Source organism: Harpia harpyja, chromosome Z (assembly GCF_026419915.1).
Source record: "Harpia harpyja isolate bHarHar1 chromosome Z, bHarHar1 primary haplotype, whole genome shotgun sequence".
In the NCBI taxonomy this organism is placed as follows: Eukaryota; Metazoa; Chordata; class Aves; order Accipitriformes; family Accipitridae; genus Harpia; species Harpia harpyja.
In genome coordinates, this window is record NC_068969.1 from 47,782,641 (window position 1) to 47,800,562 (window position 17,922).

General features: G+C 38.1%; 1 protein-coding gene across 2 annotated transcripts in view; it reads left to right on the forward strand.

Moving 5' to 3' along the window:
- The window catches only part of SNX2 (sorting nexin 2), a 35,612-nt gene that overhangs the window by 6,760 nt on the left and 10,930 nt on the right, over window positions 1-17,922 (forward strand). The window contains exons 2-8 of one of the 2 annotated variants that reach the window (XM_052778061.1): window positions 3,427-3,544; window positions 5,485-5,550; window positions 12,357-12,517; window positions 13,820-13,886; window positions 14,097-14,140; window positions 14,231-14,372; window positions 17,743-17,821. In XM_052778061.1, coding sequence (XP_052634021.1) covers window positions 3,427-3,544; window positions 5,485-5,550; window positions 12,357-12,517; window positions 13,820-13,886; window positions 14,097-14,140; window positions 14,231-14,372; window positions 17,743-17,821 — 677 coding nt within the window. The remainder of the gene's footprint in view (window positions 1-3,426; window positions 3,545-5,484; window positions 5,551-12,356; window positions 12,518-13,819; window positions 13,887-14,096; window positions 14,141-14,230; window positions 14,373-17,742; window positions 17,822-17,922) is intronic. The other variant, XM_052778060.1, reaches the window with a different exon arrangement.

The window sequence follows — 17,922 nt, forward strand, 5'->3', positions numbered from 1 at the left end:
TGCCCCTGCAGCCCGTGGTGAGACAGCAGGCTGTCCCCCCCCAGCCCATGGAGGGGAGCGGGGGAGCAGATGCCCACCTGCAGCCAGAGCAGGTGGATGCCCCCAAAGATGGCATGACTCCGTGGGAAGGCCCATGCTGGAACAGTCTGTGCTGGAGGGACTGCAGCCCGTGGGAAGGACTCATGTTGGAGGAGTTCATGAAGGACTGTCTCCCGTGGGAGGGACCCCATGGTGGAGCAGGGCAAGAGTGAGGAGTCCTCCCCCTGAGGAGGAAGGAGCGGCAGAGACAACGTGTGATGAACTGACCCCAACCGCCATTCCCTGTCCCCCTGCGCTGCTGGGGGGAGGAGGTGGAGAAAACCAGGAGTGGAGTTGAGCAAGGAAGGAGGGAGAGGTGGGGGGAAGGTGTTTTAAGATTTGGGTTTTACTTCTCATTATCCTTGGTTTGATATGATTGGTAGCAAATCACATGGATTTTGTTTTTTCCCCAAGTTGTCTTTTGCCCATGACCTTACGTGGTGAGTGATCCCTCCCTGTCCTTGTCTCGACCCATGAGCTTTTCTTCATATTTTCTCCTACTCATCCCACCCCGGGGCGGGGAGGGGGTGAGTGAGTGAGTGGCCTCGTGGTGCTTTGTTGCTGGCTGGGCTTAAACCACAACACCAGCTCAGTGATAGAAAGGGACCCATAATCCTACCAGGACCTGGTAGCTATTCCTAGGACGAATCTGTTCCTTTTTTCAAAGTGGGAATAGCTTTGTATAGGCCTTGGTTAACTTGTTGCTTTAGGCACGTAAATGTTTAGTTTTTCATATTATGCCATATGTTGATCAGGTTTAAATGTTCAAGGTGAATTTTGTGTCTTGTAGGGTTTCTTTTTGTGATTAGAAGCCAGGTATAGTCAAAATTAACCATCAGTAATGAAAATAGCTACCTCAGATAAAACTGAGAAGATAGACTGAGGGAATAGCTTGAAGATGTCAGTCTTCTCTAAGGGCTCTTTTCCACCACTCATTAATCAAGAGCACAATTAAGGGATAAAACAGAAAGCCCTTTGCTATGTGCAAGTGTGCAGGAAGACTTGTTCCCTATGTCTGGCTGTATTACAGCTGTTTTTCATGGAGGTGAATTGACAAGCATGAGCTACACGCCATTCTGCATCTGTCGTAATGTGGGGTCCCCACTATGTCCTGAACCCTAGAGCTATCAAAATGTAAGTGGGCTGCTGTTCAAAGTTGAGTAGCAGCAAAACTGACTTGGAATCAGTATCTGTAACTTTTTTGTGAAGAGTTGCTTTTGCTGATAAAACTTTAAACTGCTTGAACCTCACAGGGAAATCAAGCATTTCCATACTTTGCTGTTCTAGCTGAAGTACAAGATATTGAACCCACAGCTCTGTGCAGCTCTGCCTGGAGAGACAGACTGTTTCTTCTGGAATATGCCACTTCTGAGTTCTGAAATCACTTAAAACTATCGACTATTACATGTGACACATACTATCTGTAGTATCATTTGTAGAATAATAAAGCATGTCAAGTGGTGAGGTTTTCTTACATTTCCTAGTTAATTTTGTCTAAATTAGTTGCAAATCTTGTGATACAACTTAAGGATCATACTTCACAGAGTGAACAAATAGACCTTTATTACCTCAGAGCACTCTATTTGCCGTGGGATCATTTCGGCATTGGTTTAGTACGAGATGAGAAGTGTACATGTGGCTAGTGGATTGGTTCCTTGTAAGGTTGTAAACTCTACTACCTACATACAGTTTGCAAGTGTTTCTGCTTTGACTTCCGTTGCAGGCTCTAGGGCAAAATGCAACAAGCAGTCTGAGAGGCTGCTCTTTCATTGCTCATCACTTTGATTTGTTTATTGGTTTCCCCACTTTACATATGGGCTTTTCAGAGAGTGGCAGCCTTTGGCAAAGGGAAGGCGATATAACCTCTTCTGTCATTTGAATGGACCGGTTCCTTGTTGCAACCATAATCTTGTTTAAGAAATATAAATTTTCTGGTATTCTCGTATTTGCTTTCATCTTCCTTCTGTCTTCAGCAGGGAAAACCTTGAGCTAACACCTTTCCAGGTCAACAGAGCCTTGATTTCATATGTCCTCTGAAAAAACATTTTGTACTGTGTCTGAATTTGTCTGGCAGGATTTTTACTGTTTCTTGCTTAATTCCTCTGTGCCAGAATTTCAGGTGGCTGCGGTCTGGATAGATGCGGGGGCGAGGATCTTGCTCTCTGCTGCTTGAAGTAAAGCAGCAGTGCCATACTCCGTGTCAGGACGTACACTGTTCTTGGACAGGCAGCTATAAGAAAGGCCTTCCCTTAGAACTGCTGCCTTGCTACATTTATGAATGTGAAAATAGAATCTGGACAGACTTTTTCAGTGGCTTTTCTGTATTTTTCAAGCTTTTTTAAATCTTTTGTAGCCTGTGGCATTTGTTGCCACAGACATGTAGCCTGAAACATTTACTACCTGTTTTGAATTCTGGTTCTGAACTTAAATTATGACAACTCTATGCAAAAACTAGGAAGCAAGTAGTGACACAGTTTACAAATGCTCCTTTTAAAGTGCATGCATTCATGAATAAATACGCTGTTGTTGAAAACTCCTTAGTTAGCTGTCTTGGATGAAGTTGTGAGAAGTGAGCCTTGCAGATTTTCTAGTACTATGCAGTAATCATAGTTGATACTTGTATTCAACAAGGATTTTCTAACTGAAGCACTGATCTTCAGTCAGATGTTTGTTTATTTTGTGAGTAAGCTATAAATTGCTTTAATTTTCCTCAGCGTCTGCAAGTATTTCTCTTTTTCACAGGGCAAGTTCTAGTCTTCAGTGAATTAAAAGAACTGTATCTATGGCAGGCCTAGCTTCCATGTACAGTACAATGTGACCCTCTGGCAATAATCCCCAAATTCAACCTGTTGCAAAGCTATCAAAATTTCTTATGGCCACAAGCCGCGTTGAATTGTTTGGATGGCATTAACGCGTTAGTTTAATCTCTGAAAAACTGGTATAGAGTTCTTGGAGATTTCTTTATTAATTTTTTTCTATGTATAAATCCAGCTTTAAATCTAAGCCTTTCCAAAAGGAACTTAATCAAATTACATTCAGCAATACTAATAGAATTATTCTATATATTTCTGTAGCAGCTTTTGTTTCATGTTACTTAAACCTGAGGAAACAGGTGACTTTTTTTCTCTCTGACAAAGAAATGAAAAGAGCTGTTGACTAGCTCATATCCTTTGTTCATTGTTACCACGCCAGGAGTAGGAAATGGAAATAGCTGGCAGGGTTTCCTTTCTGTACATCTTGCCTTGTTTCTTTGCAATGAAAGAATGTTTGTTCCGGTAATTCTCATATACTGACACATGGCAACTGGTTCTCTACTAATTACTTCACTTCTTTTTTTTTTTTAAACAGTCAAGTCCTTCATCTCCAGAGCCAGCAAGTCTTCCTGCAGAAGACCTCAGCACAAACTCCAATGGTCCAAAGCCAGCAGAAATCATGCTAGATGATGACAGAGAAGACCTCTTTGCTGGTAATTGCTCTTTGCTTCTAATGTGTCCGCAAAAACTCTTTTGCTCTTGGACTGAAAGAAATGTGCTTTTCTGGGAAGGAGTGTTAAAACCTTTTAAATAGTTTGACAATGATGTACAGTTTTTTTCTTGTATTTCGTAACATTAGTTAAGTTTGTTTACTAAATGCAAGTTTCTCAGTGGTGTGTACTGTCAGTGGCAGTGTGGCAGTGTTAGCTGGTTAGTAATGTGTTCTGCTGACAGTAATAATAGTATTTATCATTATGTAATTAACAATATTCAAATCTGTGTGTAAAAACATGACTTAAGTTTCATCCTTGTTTTCTACTTGATAACCATACACAACCTGTCCCAGTCTTTTCCAAGTACAAAGATAATTGAGGTCGTATTGCAAGCTGGAGGGTATTCCCTTTTTCTTGAGACTCTTTTGTTACAATAAAAAGGTAACAAATTGGTGTACGGGACCAGTCCTATCATTTCACTAGGGCATGATTCTGTCTTTGATACTTGACAGTATTGCATGTTTTGGAGAAAGATGTATGAAAGTTCTGATAAGTAATCAGTCAATAGACAACACATTTCTAGTGCTTCATTAATCAGTCACTACTCTGATGTTGGTTTTCGACTGTCCTAACGTGGGTTATGGTTGCTGTCAATTACAGGTGTAGGACCATTAACTATTCAGGAAAGGAGATGTTATATTTGAAGTATATTTTGTACGTCGAAAGATGGTTCTGAGTGCTGCTTCTCAATACTAACACTTTACCTATTCCTACCTATTGAGTGAGTCAGTTGGCAATCTGCTTTGAATACAGTCCTCATCTCAGTTGATTCCCTGATGTAATTGTTTGAAAGTAAACTTCATAGCCTTTAGTTCTGGGCTATTTTGTATAGATACATGTATATACATGCCTATTAACCTTTGTTCTGAAATTACTAAATTTGTATTTGCATGTATTTGAACTTGTGTTTGCTCATGACAGTGTTAGAATGTATTGACTAGTTTAACTCTCTGAAAGGGTTTTAAGAGAAAAAGTGAATAAAGAATAGAGGGGTAATCTTACTTCTTTTGTATTTATATTACCTGATCTTACGACTTGCAAAGACCAGCAGCGCTTTAGTTATGAAACTTTCTAGTACCAGTAATTTAGTTATTTAGCTTCAGTATATAAAACCAACTTTTTATAACCATAGAGCCATCTGGAATGGATATTTTAGGAAAGCCAATTCTCATTTGGATGATATTAAGAAAAAAGGTGGCTGGAGTAAATATTGAGGGGAACCAGACAGAAGGAGCAAATGTTAGCATCCAGATTGTTTCAACTGAAATGAATGCTGCGAGGAAAACACACAGAACTGATTTAATGAGTTTGAATTTTGCTATGGAAGACATTCTCTTAAATGCATGCAGCACTGAACTAAAAACATCTAACATACTGCATGTCTAACACAACCAAGACTGGTCTTTAAAAGGTCAGTTTATATAGAGACAGAGGTTAGTACAAATGCTCAAAGAGGGGAAAAAAACAAGAGTGATTTATGGAGCCTAGGACAGAATATGACATCTTTCACGGTGTACCGTTCTAAGCAGGAAGTTTGCGTAACACAGTTGTACCGTAGTGATGAACTTCTGTCTTTGTATCACTGTCAGCATAGGCGTTCTCAAAAACAATGTCTAATTTGTGTTCCAGTGCTGTGCACTCACAACTATAACTATTCTTTTCTTTCTTAGGACTGTTTTGCTAGACAATGATATTAATCCATCTGATTAAGTTTCTGATACTGATTTGCAATGAATAGAAACAATGTGAGAAGGCAACATGAGATACCTATTTTCTTGCTTCCAGTGTGATTGCATAAGCCTGGCTTTCTATGAAAGCAAGACTTAATTAACAAGTGAGTGTGACTGGGTTTTTTTTTCTTCAACATGTTGAAATTCCAGAGGAACCTATCTTGTTACAGCTTGTAGGAATGCTTAACCGGAGAGGAAGAGAACGAAGTTCCACAGGTTTCTAACTTACGTTGTTCCTTCATACTGAATTATTAGACACTATAAAATCCAGGTAAAGGAAATCCTGTGGGTGGCTCCTGAAAAGAGGGACTCTGATGCTTTGGGGGCATAAACAATTCTAGTTTTGCAGACTTATTTGTAAAAAATGTGACGGTATGCTTCTCTAGCTATTGTAGGCTTGATAAATCTTTTTCATTATTCCATCTAATAATGCAACCTAATAGAAAAGGAGGTAAGGGAGAACAAATTATATGATTTCCTATATTGTTTTAATGCAGTTCAGAACCTGGGATTTTTTTAGGCTATTTGACTATACTTAAAGCTTCTTTGCTATTGTGTTTCTGCGGCAGCTACAGGATAGTATGTGCAATAAAATGTTTTAGGTATTCATTACCTCGTCTCTGGTGACTCATAAGTACTTTGGCTGAACTATTAAAACTGGGTTTCAAAGGTGAACGAAAATGAGTTTTCCAGCTGTCATTGGAGACCAGTAAATTTTGCTGCTGCATTTATTAGTATTGTTGTTCTTAGTTCTGGAAAAAAGCAAACTGTCTTGCTAAACCCACTTAAGCACTTTTACCCTTAGAATAAAAGTCAGTGTGTTGATTATTTGGCCAAAAAAGAATTACTTTATCTTACCTTGTAGAGCTTTTACATGTGGAGACAGTAATGGTCAATGCTCCAAACCAGGTAGTTGTCGTGGTTTAACCCCAGCCAGAAACTGAGCACCACACAGTCGCTCGCTCACCACCGCTGCTCCCACCCGGTGGGATGGGGGAGAGAATTGGGAAGAAACAAGTAAGACTCTTGGTTTCAGATAAGAACAGTTTAGTTGAACAGAAAGGAAGAAAATAATAATGGTAATAATTACAATAATAATATGACAACAATAATAATAATAAAATAATTGGAATATACAAAACAAGTGATGCACAACAGAATTGCTCACCACTCGCTCACTGATGCCCAGTTAGTTCCTGAGCAGTGATCCCCCAGGCCAACTCCCCCCAGTTTATATACTGGATGTGACATCACATGGTATGGAATATTCCTTTGGCCAGTTTGGGTCAGCTGTCCTGGCTGTGTCCCCTCCCAGCTTATTGTGCCTCTCCAGCCTTCTTGCTGTCTGGACATGAGAAGCTGAAAAATCCTTGACTTAGTCTAAACACTACTTAGCAACAACTGAAAACATCAGTGTGTTAGCAACTTTATTCTCATACTAAATCCGAAACATAGCACTATACCAGCTACTAGAAAGAAAATTAACTCTATCCCAGCCAAAACCAGGACAGTAGTCTTAAGAGTGTCTATGAGGCTTTGGGTTGTGTCTTAAAACCTGTCCATAAGCTTCTGCTGTAGAGTGAAGAACTAAATTTTGAATTAGTCTTCTAAAATCTTGGCCTAAAGTTCTGTGTGTAGCTGCAGAAATGTGCCATGGACTGCCTGTGCATGACATAGCTGTCTGTGCCTTCTCACTGTAGTGCTCATAGGTGATGAGCAGGTCTATGAAGTTATGTCAGTGCTCTGTCACCACTTTCAGAAAAATGGAAAATTATGATTTTTTCCTCTTCCCTAGTCTGGTAAAAGATTAGTGTTTATGTTCTTTTATTTTTTCAGCTCTGAAAGGTGTTTGGGAATGGATCATCTTATGCAAGTATCTAGTTACTGTGTCCTGGGGGAAGGTCAATGAGGTGGAGGGGGGTGATGTTTGTTTTTATTGGGGTTTTGTTTTGTTTTTCTTCAGGTCCTGATAGGTTTGTCTTAGGCTTTTTTCCTGGAAGTTGATACAGAAAAGGAGATGCTAATTCTGCGGACCAGACAAGACACGTACTTTAAGACCAGCTGAACAGCAAAAGTTTCTACCTGATGTTGTCTGTCAGGCTGCTGTCATGGGGTGTGTCTGATCAGAAGAGATTGGTGCAGATGCCTCGCTGCTTTATAGAAGCTGGTTGTTCAGTTCTAGATCTCTTCTGCGAGAAACAAATGCACAAAAGCACCTGTGAACCTACAGTTTTGAAGTCAGAAGGCAGCCTTATTAGTGGCTGACTGTTCTGTTAAAACTATTTCTGTTCTCATTAAGATTATCCTTAGTACTCCTGGTGTAACAGTAAGGGTCATGGGCTATGACTTAGGTGTAGTAGTTCTCACAGTTCTGTTAGGGTATCTGTCTCTGAAATGTTGCTACACCTGGAGAAGCCTTTTTTTAATAACTTCTCCTCTGTTCTGGACAACAGTTTCTACTTCAGTTTACTTCTGCATTTATGTGATCACCTGAGTAAACTTTCAAAGATAATCAGCCAATTTAAACAGTCAAGCCATGTCAGAATGTTAGAGGTCTGACATTTAGAAGTGTGACCAGTAAAAATAACTTAGCTGAAGTGAGCTGCTAGTGAGGAATTGCAAACTTGCACTTTCTAAGATGATGTTTGACAAATACTAGAGGTGAAAAGTAAAGAAACAAGAGCTGTCTAATGCTGAGATTGAGCCCCATGCTTGAGGGCTGATAGAAACTTGATGTAGTTGGCTGTAGAATGTTAATTAAGCATAAATAGTTGTCTTCTGCAGCAGGATGAGATGTTTCATATTCTTTTGGAGTTAAGCATCTTGACAGTGATCCATAACAAAGACTGTTTATGGATTGCAGAGTAGATATTTGTGTGTAGAAGTCTTACAGCATTAGATTGGTGGCAGTGCTTAATATGTGCTGATAACTGCCATGGCTGATGTGAGTGTTGGATCTCAATGTTTTCCTCCTAAAAGTGGGGTAGAGCAGTTGCCTCTCTTTATGCAAGAAGAGCTCATGCTTTTGAGAACTTTCCAAGAAAGCAAGACATCTAGATTTCATTTTTCATGCAAATACTAATACAGAATATTTAAAAAACAAACCAAACAAAAAAATGCCCACAAAACCACAATCTAATACCAAAGTTTTCAGGGAAAAATCTAAAATGAATAAATCAAGCAAATGTTTCTGAAAGTGCCATAGCTTCTACTCTGAAACCTACCAAATTCATCTTTCCATGAAAAAAATACCAACAAAAAGCAAACAGAAGAATTTTCAATGACACTTTTTAATCTAGACCATGTCATCTGATTTCTCAAAGTGAAAGAATGTAAGAAGCATAAATGCCAGAGTTCATCAGAACAATCTATTTCTTGCAAAACAGATCTTCAGCTTATGTACTACTCAAAGACTGCTTTTCTGATGGGGAAAAAAATAGAAAGTGTAAGAGCCTGCTGTTGTTATATAAAGCTAATACTTCTTTTTCCCTTCAGAATCTTTTAATACTTTTGTTTTAAACAAAAAGTACAACATCCTTGTCTCTGTCCTGCTCTGTACCATCACCCCCTTCCACTATCTTTTGCATTTCACTCCTCTAGATTTATGTAAAAGTTCAGGATGCATGAAAACTTGGGGGTGAGAGGTAACAGGAGGGAGGGAGGCATAAATTCTCTTTTCTTCTTCCTAAAAGAACTGACCTGCTGCTGTCAATCAAACAGGTACTATTTTCTCTGGGTAAGTTCCTCCAGGAAAATAGAAAAGGAGGGCTAATAGGCAGCACCTTTAAAAATTTGCTCATGCCCAACCAACCTGGGGTTGCACGGCTTTAAAAATACTGGTGTGGATGAAGTCTAATGTTGCTGGTCTTGCTGAAAAGAAACCTCCTTGCCTGTCCAGCTGCTTTTTCCTGCTGCTTTCTCTTTTACAGAAATAATGTACCAGCTTAGCAGTAGCTTCAGCTATCTGCTGAACAGTAGCAGGGGGCTAATCCTGGTTGGAGTTCATGTGATACACAACCTGGATCAGTTCATGATATTAATGGGTGTGTAGATACAAGTCTGAAAAAGAGGTGTGCTGGGAAGGAGTGTGCTTCCGTTTCATCAGATAGCAGTGCTGGTTTGTTACATTGAATTCTCACTTTTTTCATGAAGTCATGATTTTACAGTAACAGGAATGTTTTTTCAGCTGATGAGAGTGAGAAATCTGTGTGCTTTGAATTGTTTCATGGCTTGTTTTATAAGCCTGTCTAAAATTTGAAGGTACAGAGAAGTACTTAGTGGTGATTAGTAGTTTGTTTCCCAAACACACATGCTGGAATATAGCTGGTGATAGAAAAAGGAAGAATTGAAGTGGAATGGCTTCATTTTATAATTTTTTAAATATTTTATATTATATCATATTACATACATGACATGTTACATATGTATATATAATTTTTTCTGTTTCTGTGACATAGTCATTTGTATAACACATGTTGAATACTGTTAGCCACTAAAGGAGAGATTTACCTCTTTTCCATGTTTAAATGTTGTTGTTCTACCAATCTAAAAACTTTTTTTGCAACTGCCTCAGCATGACTTCCCACCTGATTTGAGGTTTTGAAATAAAGTTCTTTATTGGTGTAAGATGCCTCCTGTGGCATCTGAGGGCAGGAAGATTCAGCAGGATTCTTCAGAAAGATTTAGAAGTAAGAATAAAGCAATGGTAGGAAAATAAATCTTTTCAAAGAAAGCTTTAGGTACTTGTTTTAAAGTTTAGTTTGAAAATACTATGGAAATCTGTAACTTGAAATTAGGAAGAGAATTGCCAGCAGATTGAGGGACGTGATCATTCCCCTCTGCTCAGCCGTGGTGAGGCCACGGCTGGAGTGCTGAGTCCAGGTCTGAGCTACCCAATACAAGAGAGACATTGACAGGCTGGAGTGAGTCCAGTGGAGGGCCATGAAGATGATTAAGGGCTTGAAATGTACGACATATGAGTAGAAACTGAGAGAGCTGGGGCTGTTCAGCATGGAGAAGAGCAGGCCTGGGGGGAATCCTACAATGTGTATGAATACATGATGGGAGGGAATGGAGAAGAGGGAGCCAGACTTCTCAGTGGTCCCCACTGACAGGACAAGAGGCAATGGGCACAAATGGAAATACAGATAAAACATAAGAAAAAAACGTTGGGTTTGTTTTGGTTTTGTTTTTTTTTTTTAATGGTGAGGGTGGTCAAGCACTGACACAGGTTGTCCAAGGAGGAGGTGGATTCTCCATCCTTGGAGATGCTCAAAACCCATCCGGATGTGGTCTGGCGCAGCCTGCTGTAGCTGACTCTGATTGAACAGAGGGGTTAGGCTAGATGATCTGCTGAGATCTTTTCCAAGCTCAGCAATTCTATGATATACTCCAAAACAAAGTGATGACAGCAAACTTTTGTCAGCCTCAAGCCAGAATGAGCATCTGCTTCAAACCAGGTTAAGGCATAGTGACCTTGAAGTTTGGTTTTCAATTTATTTTGAGCTTCAGTATCAAACAAATTTTAGGCACAGAGTCATTTTCATCCCTGAAATAGAGAAGTGTGGTTTTGTTCATTTATGAAAAAAATCAGGGACTGGCAAAAAAAGTGTTACAGAAGAACAGGAAACAGAATTGACTAACAGAGTATCTCTAAGCAGCAGCAGGGATAAAGCTGAGTGGTTTTGATGTATTGATTATGAAAGATCATAATACTACTTTTTGCAGTAATAAATGATACAGTTCATTGGATGCTATTCCCAGTTCTATTTCTACATTGCTAGTAGATTACAGGCTGTTCTGGAGAAGCAAACAGTCGTCCATGGGACAAAAATTGGACTTTTATTTACACACAATGTAACTATCTCACAAATTTTAAAGTAGATCTGACCTTTAAAGCTCCTCTTTTCTTAACTGTTGAGTAAGGACTAGTTCTATGCACCAGGCTTTAAAAAAGTTTGGAAGAAAGACAGTGTATTTTCTCTTGAAAATTCAGTGGTTCACACAGATAGAATTTGCAAGCACAGGTCTTTTCCAAATTGCATAGTGAACCTTTTTGGTAACTTTGTGTAACTTAGAGAGGATCTGTTTTAGTGCCTTTTACCTGCTTGGTAAGGTAGTTGCCACAGGAAGTCTAGTTTGTAACAAGACTTGAGATCAGTTGCGAAGTCAATTTTGGTATCAAACGACTGTTCTGTGGTCAATGTTATCTTTTAAGGAACTAGAATTCTTGAAAATGTGCATTTAGCGACTACAGCAGCATTAGTTGTTTAAACTAGAACAGGAACTTCTCTATACCCAGGAAGTGTGTAGTTTGCCAGTGGTCAAAAACAGTGGAGAAAAGCATGTGGGATTTGTCGAGCAGAGATTTACCACCTCTTTAAAGATAGATAAACTGTCTGAAGAAAGTATTCAGTTCAAGTGAGCTGTTTTAAGCCCCAAAGAGACTGAAGATAGAGACTAAAGGTAGTTAGTCTTACTAGTCGGAATGTCTCACCTGCTAATATTTCTATTTTACAGGTTGTGGGCTTTTGGCAGGGGTCGGGGCGTGTTATGGTTGTGTAATTTCATTTAGCACATGGCTTGGTCTGCTCAGTTATCAGCCTATATGACTAAATCAGCTGTTGTTCAGAGTGCAAAAACTAAAATTGGTACAAGTGCTGAAAAAGAGCTGCTTGTGGTAAAAAAAAAAAAAAGTCATTAGTTTTCACAATATCTCATGCAGAAATACATGACTTATCACTTGTGACTACTTTAAAAGGCTCTTTACCAAACAGTATATATTAAAAAAAAAAAAAAAGGCAATATTAATCTTACTTTAACCCATTATGCACTACAAGCTCAAATGTTTAGCTATGTATTGAAAGAAATTATCTGGCACAAATGGATGCTGTTTACAGATGATCTTATTAAACTTGTATATCGTTATTTTTTAGTGTGCATATGTGTTATCTTTATCTTTGTGATGCATATCCATCTCTATTGCACAAAAACTTCTTTGCTAACTCAAAATGTTTATCTAGAAGCAACAGAAGAAGTTTCACTGGACAGTCCAGAGAGGGATCCAATACTTTCACCAGAACCTACTCCTGCAATCACTCCTGTAACACCTACATTAGTAGCTCCCAGAATGGAATCGAAAAGTGTAACAGCCCCTGTGATTTTTGATAGATCCAGAGAAGAGGTACACAGTAAACTTCTAAATTATGAAAATGTCTTGTTTGTTTTTTGAAGTTTTTTCTTCTTTTAAAATCACAGTTCTTACATGTTGACTCATGATCATCCTTTGCTAAGGAGAAGTATGTAAAAGACGACCTATTCTGTTTATCTTGCATATAAAGTTTAGTGTGAATTTGACTCATGAAAATACCATAAGATTTCATTACTTAGGTGATTATATTGGAGATCTGTAGTGTGAGGAGTAAGAAGCTTCATTCCTTCAGAATAGATATTGTAAAAGTGTACGTTAGAGCAAGCCGTTAGCTCGATACAGCAGAAATGTTTATGATGTATAATAACTCTTACTAGCATGTTACAGGTTTCAGCTTGGATTTCTAAAGCTGTTGTTAATGGGGAAATGGAGGAAGCACTTTCTAGCATTATCCTGCATGCTAACAAACAGCTGAGGCTAATGCTAGTTTTAACATTGCTATTTACATTTGGCATTCCATTCAAAGCCTGGGCACTGCCGAATGCCATTCATCCTGGAGTGTTTTCTTACTAGACAGTGCCTCTGCTAAATGAGTTTGCAAACAAGACTTGCCTGTCACTCAATGATGGCTGCTTCCCCAGATACCACAAGATGGCATTTTATTCTGATTTTCCTCCCCTTTAGTCCTGGTACACTGTCCCTTCTTCCATGGTGTTTCTTAATATCTCTGTTTTTATCAGTCTTCTGTGTATTACGTGAAAGATTATGAAATTCTGCATGATTAGAGCTCAGGCAAGTATCAGAAAATTCTCTGTTACTTTTCCCTTCCCAAGTTCTTCTGCTACGGATACCATTAATAAAAAGGAATATCTGTCCTTTCATTAGAGGCGTACGGAAACATCGCAAATGAGAGTGGTTTTTGAACCATTGTATCTGCTGGCATTGTAGGAGATACAATGAACATACCCCTAAGATAAGTATTTACTAAAAATTTTGAAGCCAACAAGTCCTGTGAAAAGGCTGCCATACTAAAAGCTTTTGCAGAAAGGCTTAAAACTAAAATCACAGAATCATAGATCATTTAGGTTGGCAAAGACTTTTAAGATCATTGAGTCCAACCGTAAACCTAACTCTGCCAGGTCCACCGCATGAACTTTGTTGTGGTGACAGTCAATGTTAGAAATTATATTTACTTAGCACTGGATGGTCGGTCTGGAATGGTTTTTTAGTTATACAAACATACTGACTTCCTCCTTCCTCTATACCCTTATCCTTGTAACCATACATAATATGAATGCATATTACCTGATTATATATGGCATATCTTTTTCCTAGATTGAAGAGGAAGCAAATGGAGATTTATTTGATATAGAAATCAATGTATCTGACCCAGAGAAAGTTGGTAAGTTCCTTGAGCCTAGTAAGTCAGATGGTAGACTTGTCTTATCCCTTGAAGACTATTCTGAGATTTTAGCATGATTTCTTATTCTGTTATCTTTTGACATTTTTAAGTATCTAAATGGAAAGCTATTTAATGTATATTTTGGAATAAAAGGTTTGTGGAGGGATTAAAATAACTTGACCTAGGATAAGTGTCTTAATTTTCTTACAGGAGATGGCATGAATGCTTATATGGCATACAGAGTAACAACAAAGGTAACTAGTGCAACAAACGTTTGCAGATAACTTTGTATCGTAGCTAAGTAGATGGATCAGTAATTCATAACGAATTTTTTTTTTTTTAAGACATCACTTTCCATGTTCCACAAAAATGAATTCTCGGTTAAAAGAAGGTTCAGTGATTTTCTTGGCTTGCACAGCAAATTAGCAACAAAGTACATGCATATTGGTTACATTGTGCCTCCAGCTCCAGAAAAAAGTATTGTAGGTAAGTGTAGCGCCTGTAAAGTTGAATTTAAGCATGTTATTTAAGTACTGTAATACAAATTAAGTATTTTAATACCTGTTGGGCTTGTAAAATAAATACATTTCTGCACAAATGTTAGTTGCTGCTTATCAGGTGGTCCAAACTATTAAATATTCTTCCTGTCTGTATTTTTAAAAAGTTCAGGTTAATTTGGAAAGGTATGTACTGGCCTTTTCCCAACTCAGGCTGGCATTGATAGTAATGACATTTGTCTTAATACATGGCTGCCTGTTTCTTGCCTATCATTCTTTCTTCACTGTAGCCCTTCAAGAGCTGATTAGTCTATCAAAACAAAGACATTAAATGAAAGTTTTTTAACTTGTGCTGTTAACAGTTGCCTGCAATATGCAAAGCTTCATACATACTCTACCTTTCAAATACTTCAGTTTGTTTCTTTTGGTTATGGTGAACACTAAAACCCCTAGTTAATTCTTCAAACTTCTAATTCAGAAAACACTTTTGAGTGATGCTAGTCTTTGTGAACGCCTTAAAGGATCAGATCCTTTCTTCGTGAACTAAGAAGCATGCCTGATGCATTGAAGCAACTTCCGTTTTATAAGCTCTAAGTAGTAGAGGTTCTTTCAAAATAACTGAACATTTAAAACCATAAAACCTGTTGAAGTCTTTTGGCTTACCTCTATAAATAAGTGATTGGACTGTAGAACGCTGTTTGATATGTAGGGAATGGCAGGACTTCTTTTCTGGTAGTTTAGTCTGTAAAGCTAATTGGAGCAGCAGCTTTTCATATGAGTAGGAATAGCCAGACTGAGTAGATGTAGGCAGCAGAAAGCTTGGGAAAATCACGCTTTTAATTCTGTGGAAAAGCACTGCATTTTTCAGTCTGTAAGATTGGAAATTTGATCAGAATTTTTGGTACTTCTTGAAAGTAATGTATGATTCTATAATAACCAATTTTTCATGTAACAAGAATAAGTTTAATTACAAATGCTAACAGGGCTTATAAAGATGGAATGAGGCTTCTAGTCATGTCCTTTGGATGATACAACATTTAAGGCATTTACGACAGTGTGCAATTACATGGAAATGCAGTACTTGCATCACAGTCAAAGTCATCTGTAAGACAAAGCTTGGACTGGATTTGAAGTACCACTTGAACAAAACCAGCATAAATATCGATAGACCTGGAAGTGTGTAAAATGGTGGGACTTATTGCAGTGTAAGCAAGCACTGGCTGTCACTTCAGAACCTCGTATAGAGACTTTGTCAAGCTACGGATAAGTTGGGAAAACTCACAGACTCTGTAGGACATTTTCCAAAGAGCATGAAACTCCTGCTTTAAACTTGGAACTTCAGTGCACCTGTGGTATTTAGTTCTGCCCCAAAATATGTAGTCCATACCTTTCTAATTCCGGAGAAAATAAGGGATTCTAGGCTGATTTAAAATGTGGCACCATAAAGCACAGAGCTGGCAAAACAGCTGAAAGTGAGATGACATATTGCGTTTACATCACAGCTGTTTATTTTTAAAGTCTTAATACGAAATATCATACATTCAGTGTTATGCAGTGTGTATTGTACAAAAGCCCTTAGTCTGTTCATTCTTTTACACTGTTGATAACACCTGGAGTTTTAAGCTCCAAGTTTATTTTGGTGACTGGTGGGAGCGGCTTGCACTTCAGACCTTAGCCACGAATTCAAGTCTTCAATTACTGGCTATGGAGCAACAGGATAAAACTGAGTCAGTGGTGAGCTAGAGTTGGACGTTCATCCAAACTGATGAACTCACTACTTACATATATGTGTTGGAAAATCACATTTTCCGTTTTTAAGAAAATAATCTATTAAGTCATGGATCCTTTCCTGCAAAGGATTAGAATGTTTGGGCTACCGAAACTGCCTTTACACTTGCATTTAAATAGGCTTATATTAGCAGCAAAAGAAACCTGATATGATATCTAGAAATAACTGCCAATATCACAAGTTAGGAATTCCTCATATTGGTCATTTGATTACATATTCAGGTTTTTTCCTATGAACTTCTGTTGCTATCAAATGTGAAGGATCTTTTGAATTAAACTGCAGCATTTCATGCTTTCTGCAGTTAAATATTAATGAATAGTAATACTCTAATGCAAAAAGATGAGGCATGTGAATTACCTCACCTTTGTTTCAATACTTTAATCCTTGTACTTAAAGACACACTCAATTTTACAGATAAATTTGTGGATTTACAGTTACATTACACTGTGTAGTATACCTTTGGAAAAAAAAAAAAGCCAATCGGATTTATTTTCATCATGTTACAGAGAAGGGAAAAACTAAGGCTTCACTGAGAGGTTAAGGGTCCCTCCTTGTTCCTGTAGGGATGCTGTTTGTCCCCTCCATGGATTACTCTGTGAAACTTCTAAAGCCAGAAGGGAGATCTGGTGAGGAACAACTTTGGGAACTGTTGACCTAGCAGATCACAGAGTACATATTCAGAATCTCAGACTTAGAACTTTTAGCTGGAGAAGCACAGAACTAACAGAGCAGGAATACACTACAGGTAGAAATAAGATGTTTGGACTGTATCATAACATACCTCTCCTGTGTTTTAGGAAATAATAATTATGAATGTTCAGTGTTTCATGGTGGTTTTTAATAGGACTCAGGTTCCTAATCTCTCTGAGTTTGGGTCTTTAGCATGAAAAATATTGACCTCAGTCTGACAGTTTTAGAGTTCTTCCATTGCTGAGGTTGAATGTATTTCCCATACCACGATCCATTAGTAACTCTGGCTCCCCTGTCATAGTTTTTTGGCCACTCTTGACTTGGGCAGAGGAAGTGATGTAAAGCTGCATACATGTTATACTGCTAATTTTATTCTCCATTTGGTTTGTAGTTGTTCATATGCTTCAGAATTTTCAGAGCTGGTTAGTTTGCCTTAGTTGACTGAAAAACTCTTAAAGAACTTAAAAAAGTAATAGAATGAAAATATTGGTAATAAGCTTACCAATTAACAGGCTCATAACCTGAGCTTTATTTTCCTATTCTGCTTTATTTGGGTAACTGTTGTCTTCTTCTGAACATAAGTGACCAGTAAGACTCTGATCTTCAGTTAGATTGTCTTAAAAAATGCAAATTAAACTAGTTTTGTGTAACTTATAGTCACAATTAATATATTACAGGAAATTGTGTATTTCACAGAGCTGCTTCCACAAAACCATGCAGCATGCAGTGTTGATATTCTTTCTGTTCCTGTCTAGTGTTTTTCATTGTAATTTGACTTAAATACATAAACTTAGGTGAGCTATATCTTCTAATCACATCAATTATGTTCATGATTTATTTATGATAAAATAAAATCAATATGATGCTATTTTCTTCAAAGGCATGACCAAGGTTAAAGTAGGCAAGGAAGATTCTTCATCTACTGAATTTGTAGAGAAAAGAAGAGCAGCTCTAGAAAGGTAATGTATATATCTAATCAAAACTTGTTTGGCCTCAGAATGACTTGTAATATGCTACATGGGCTCTGTATTTGGGCTCTGGGCCATCTGTGCTTAGAAGG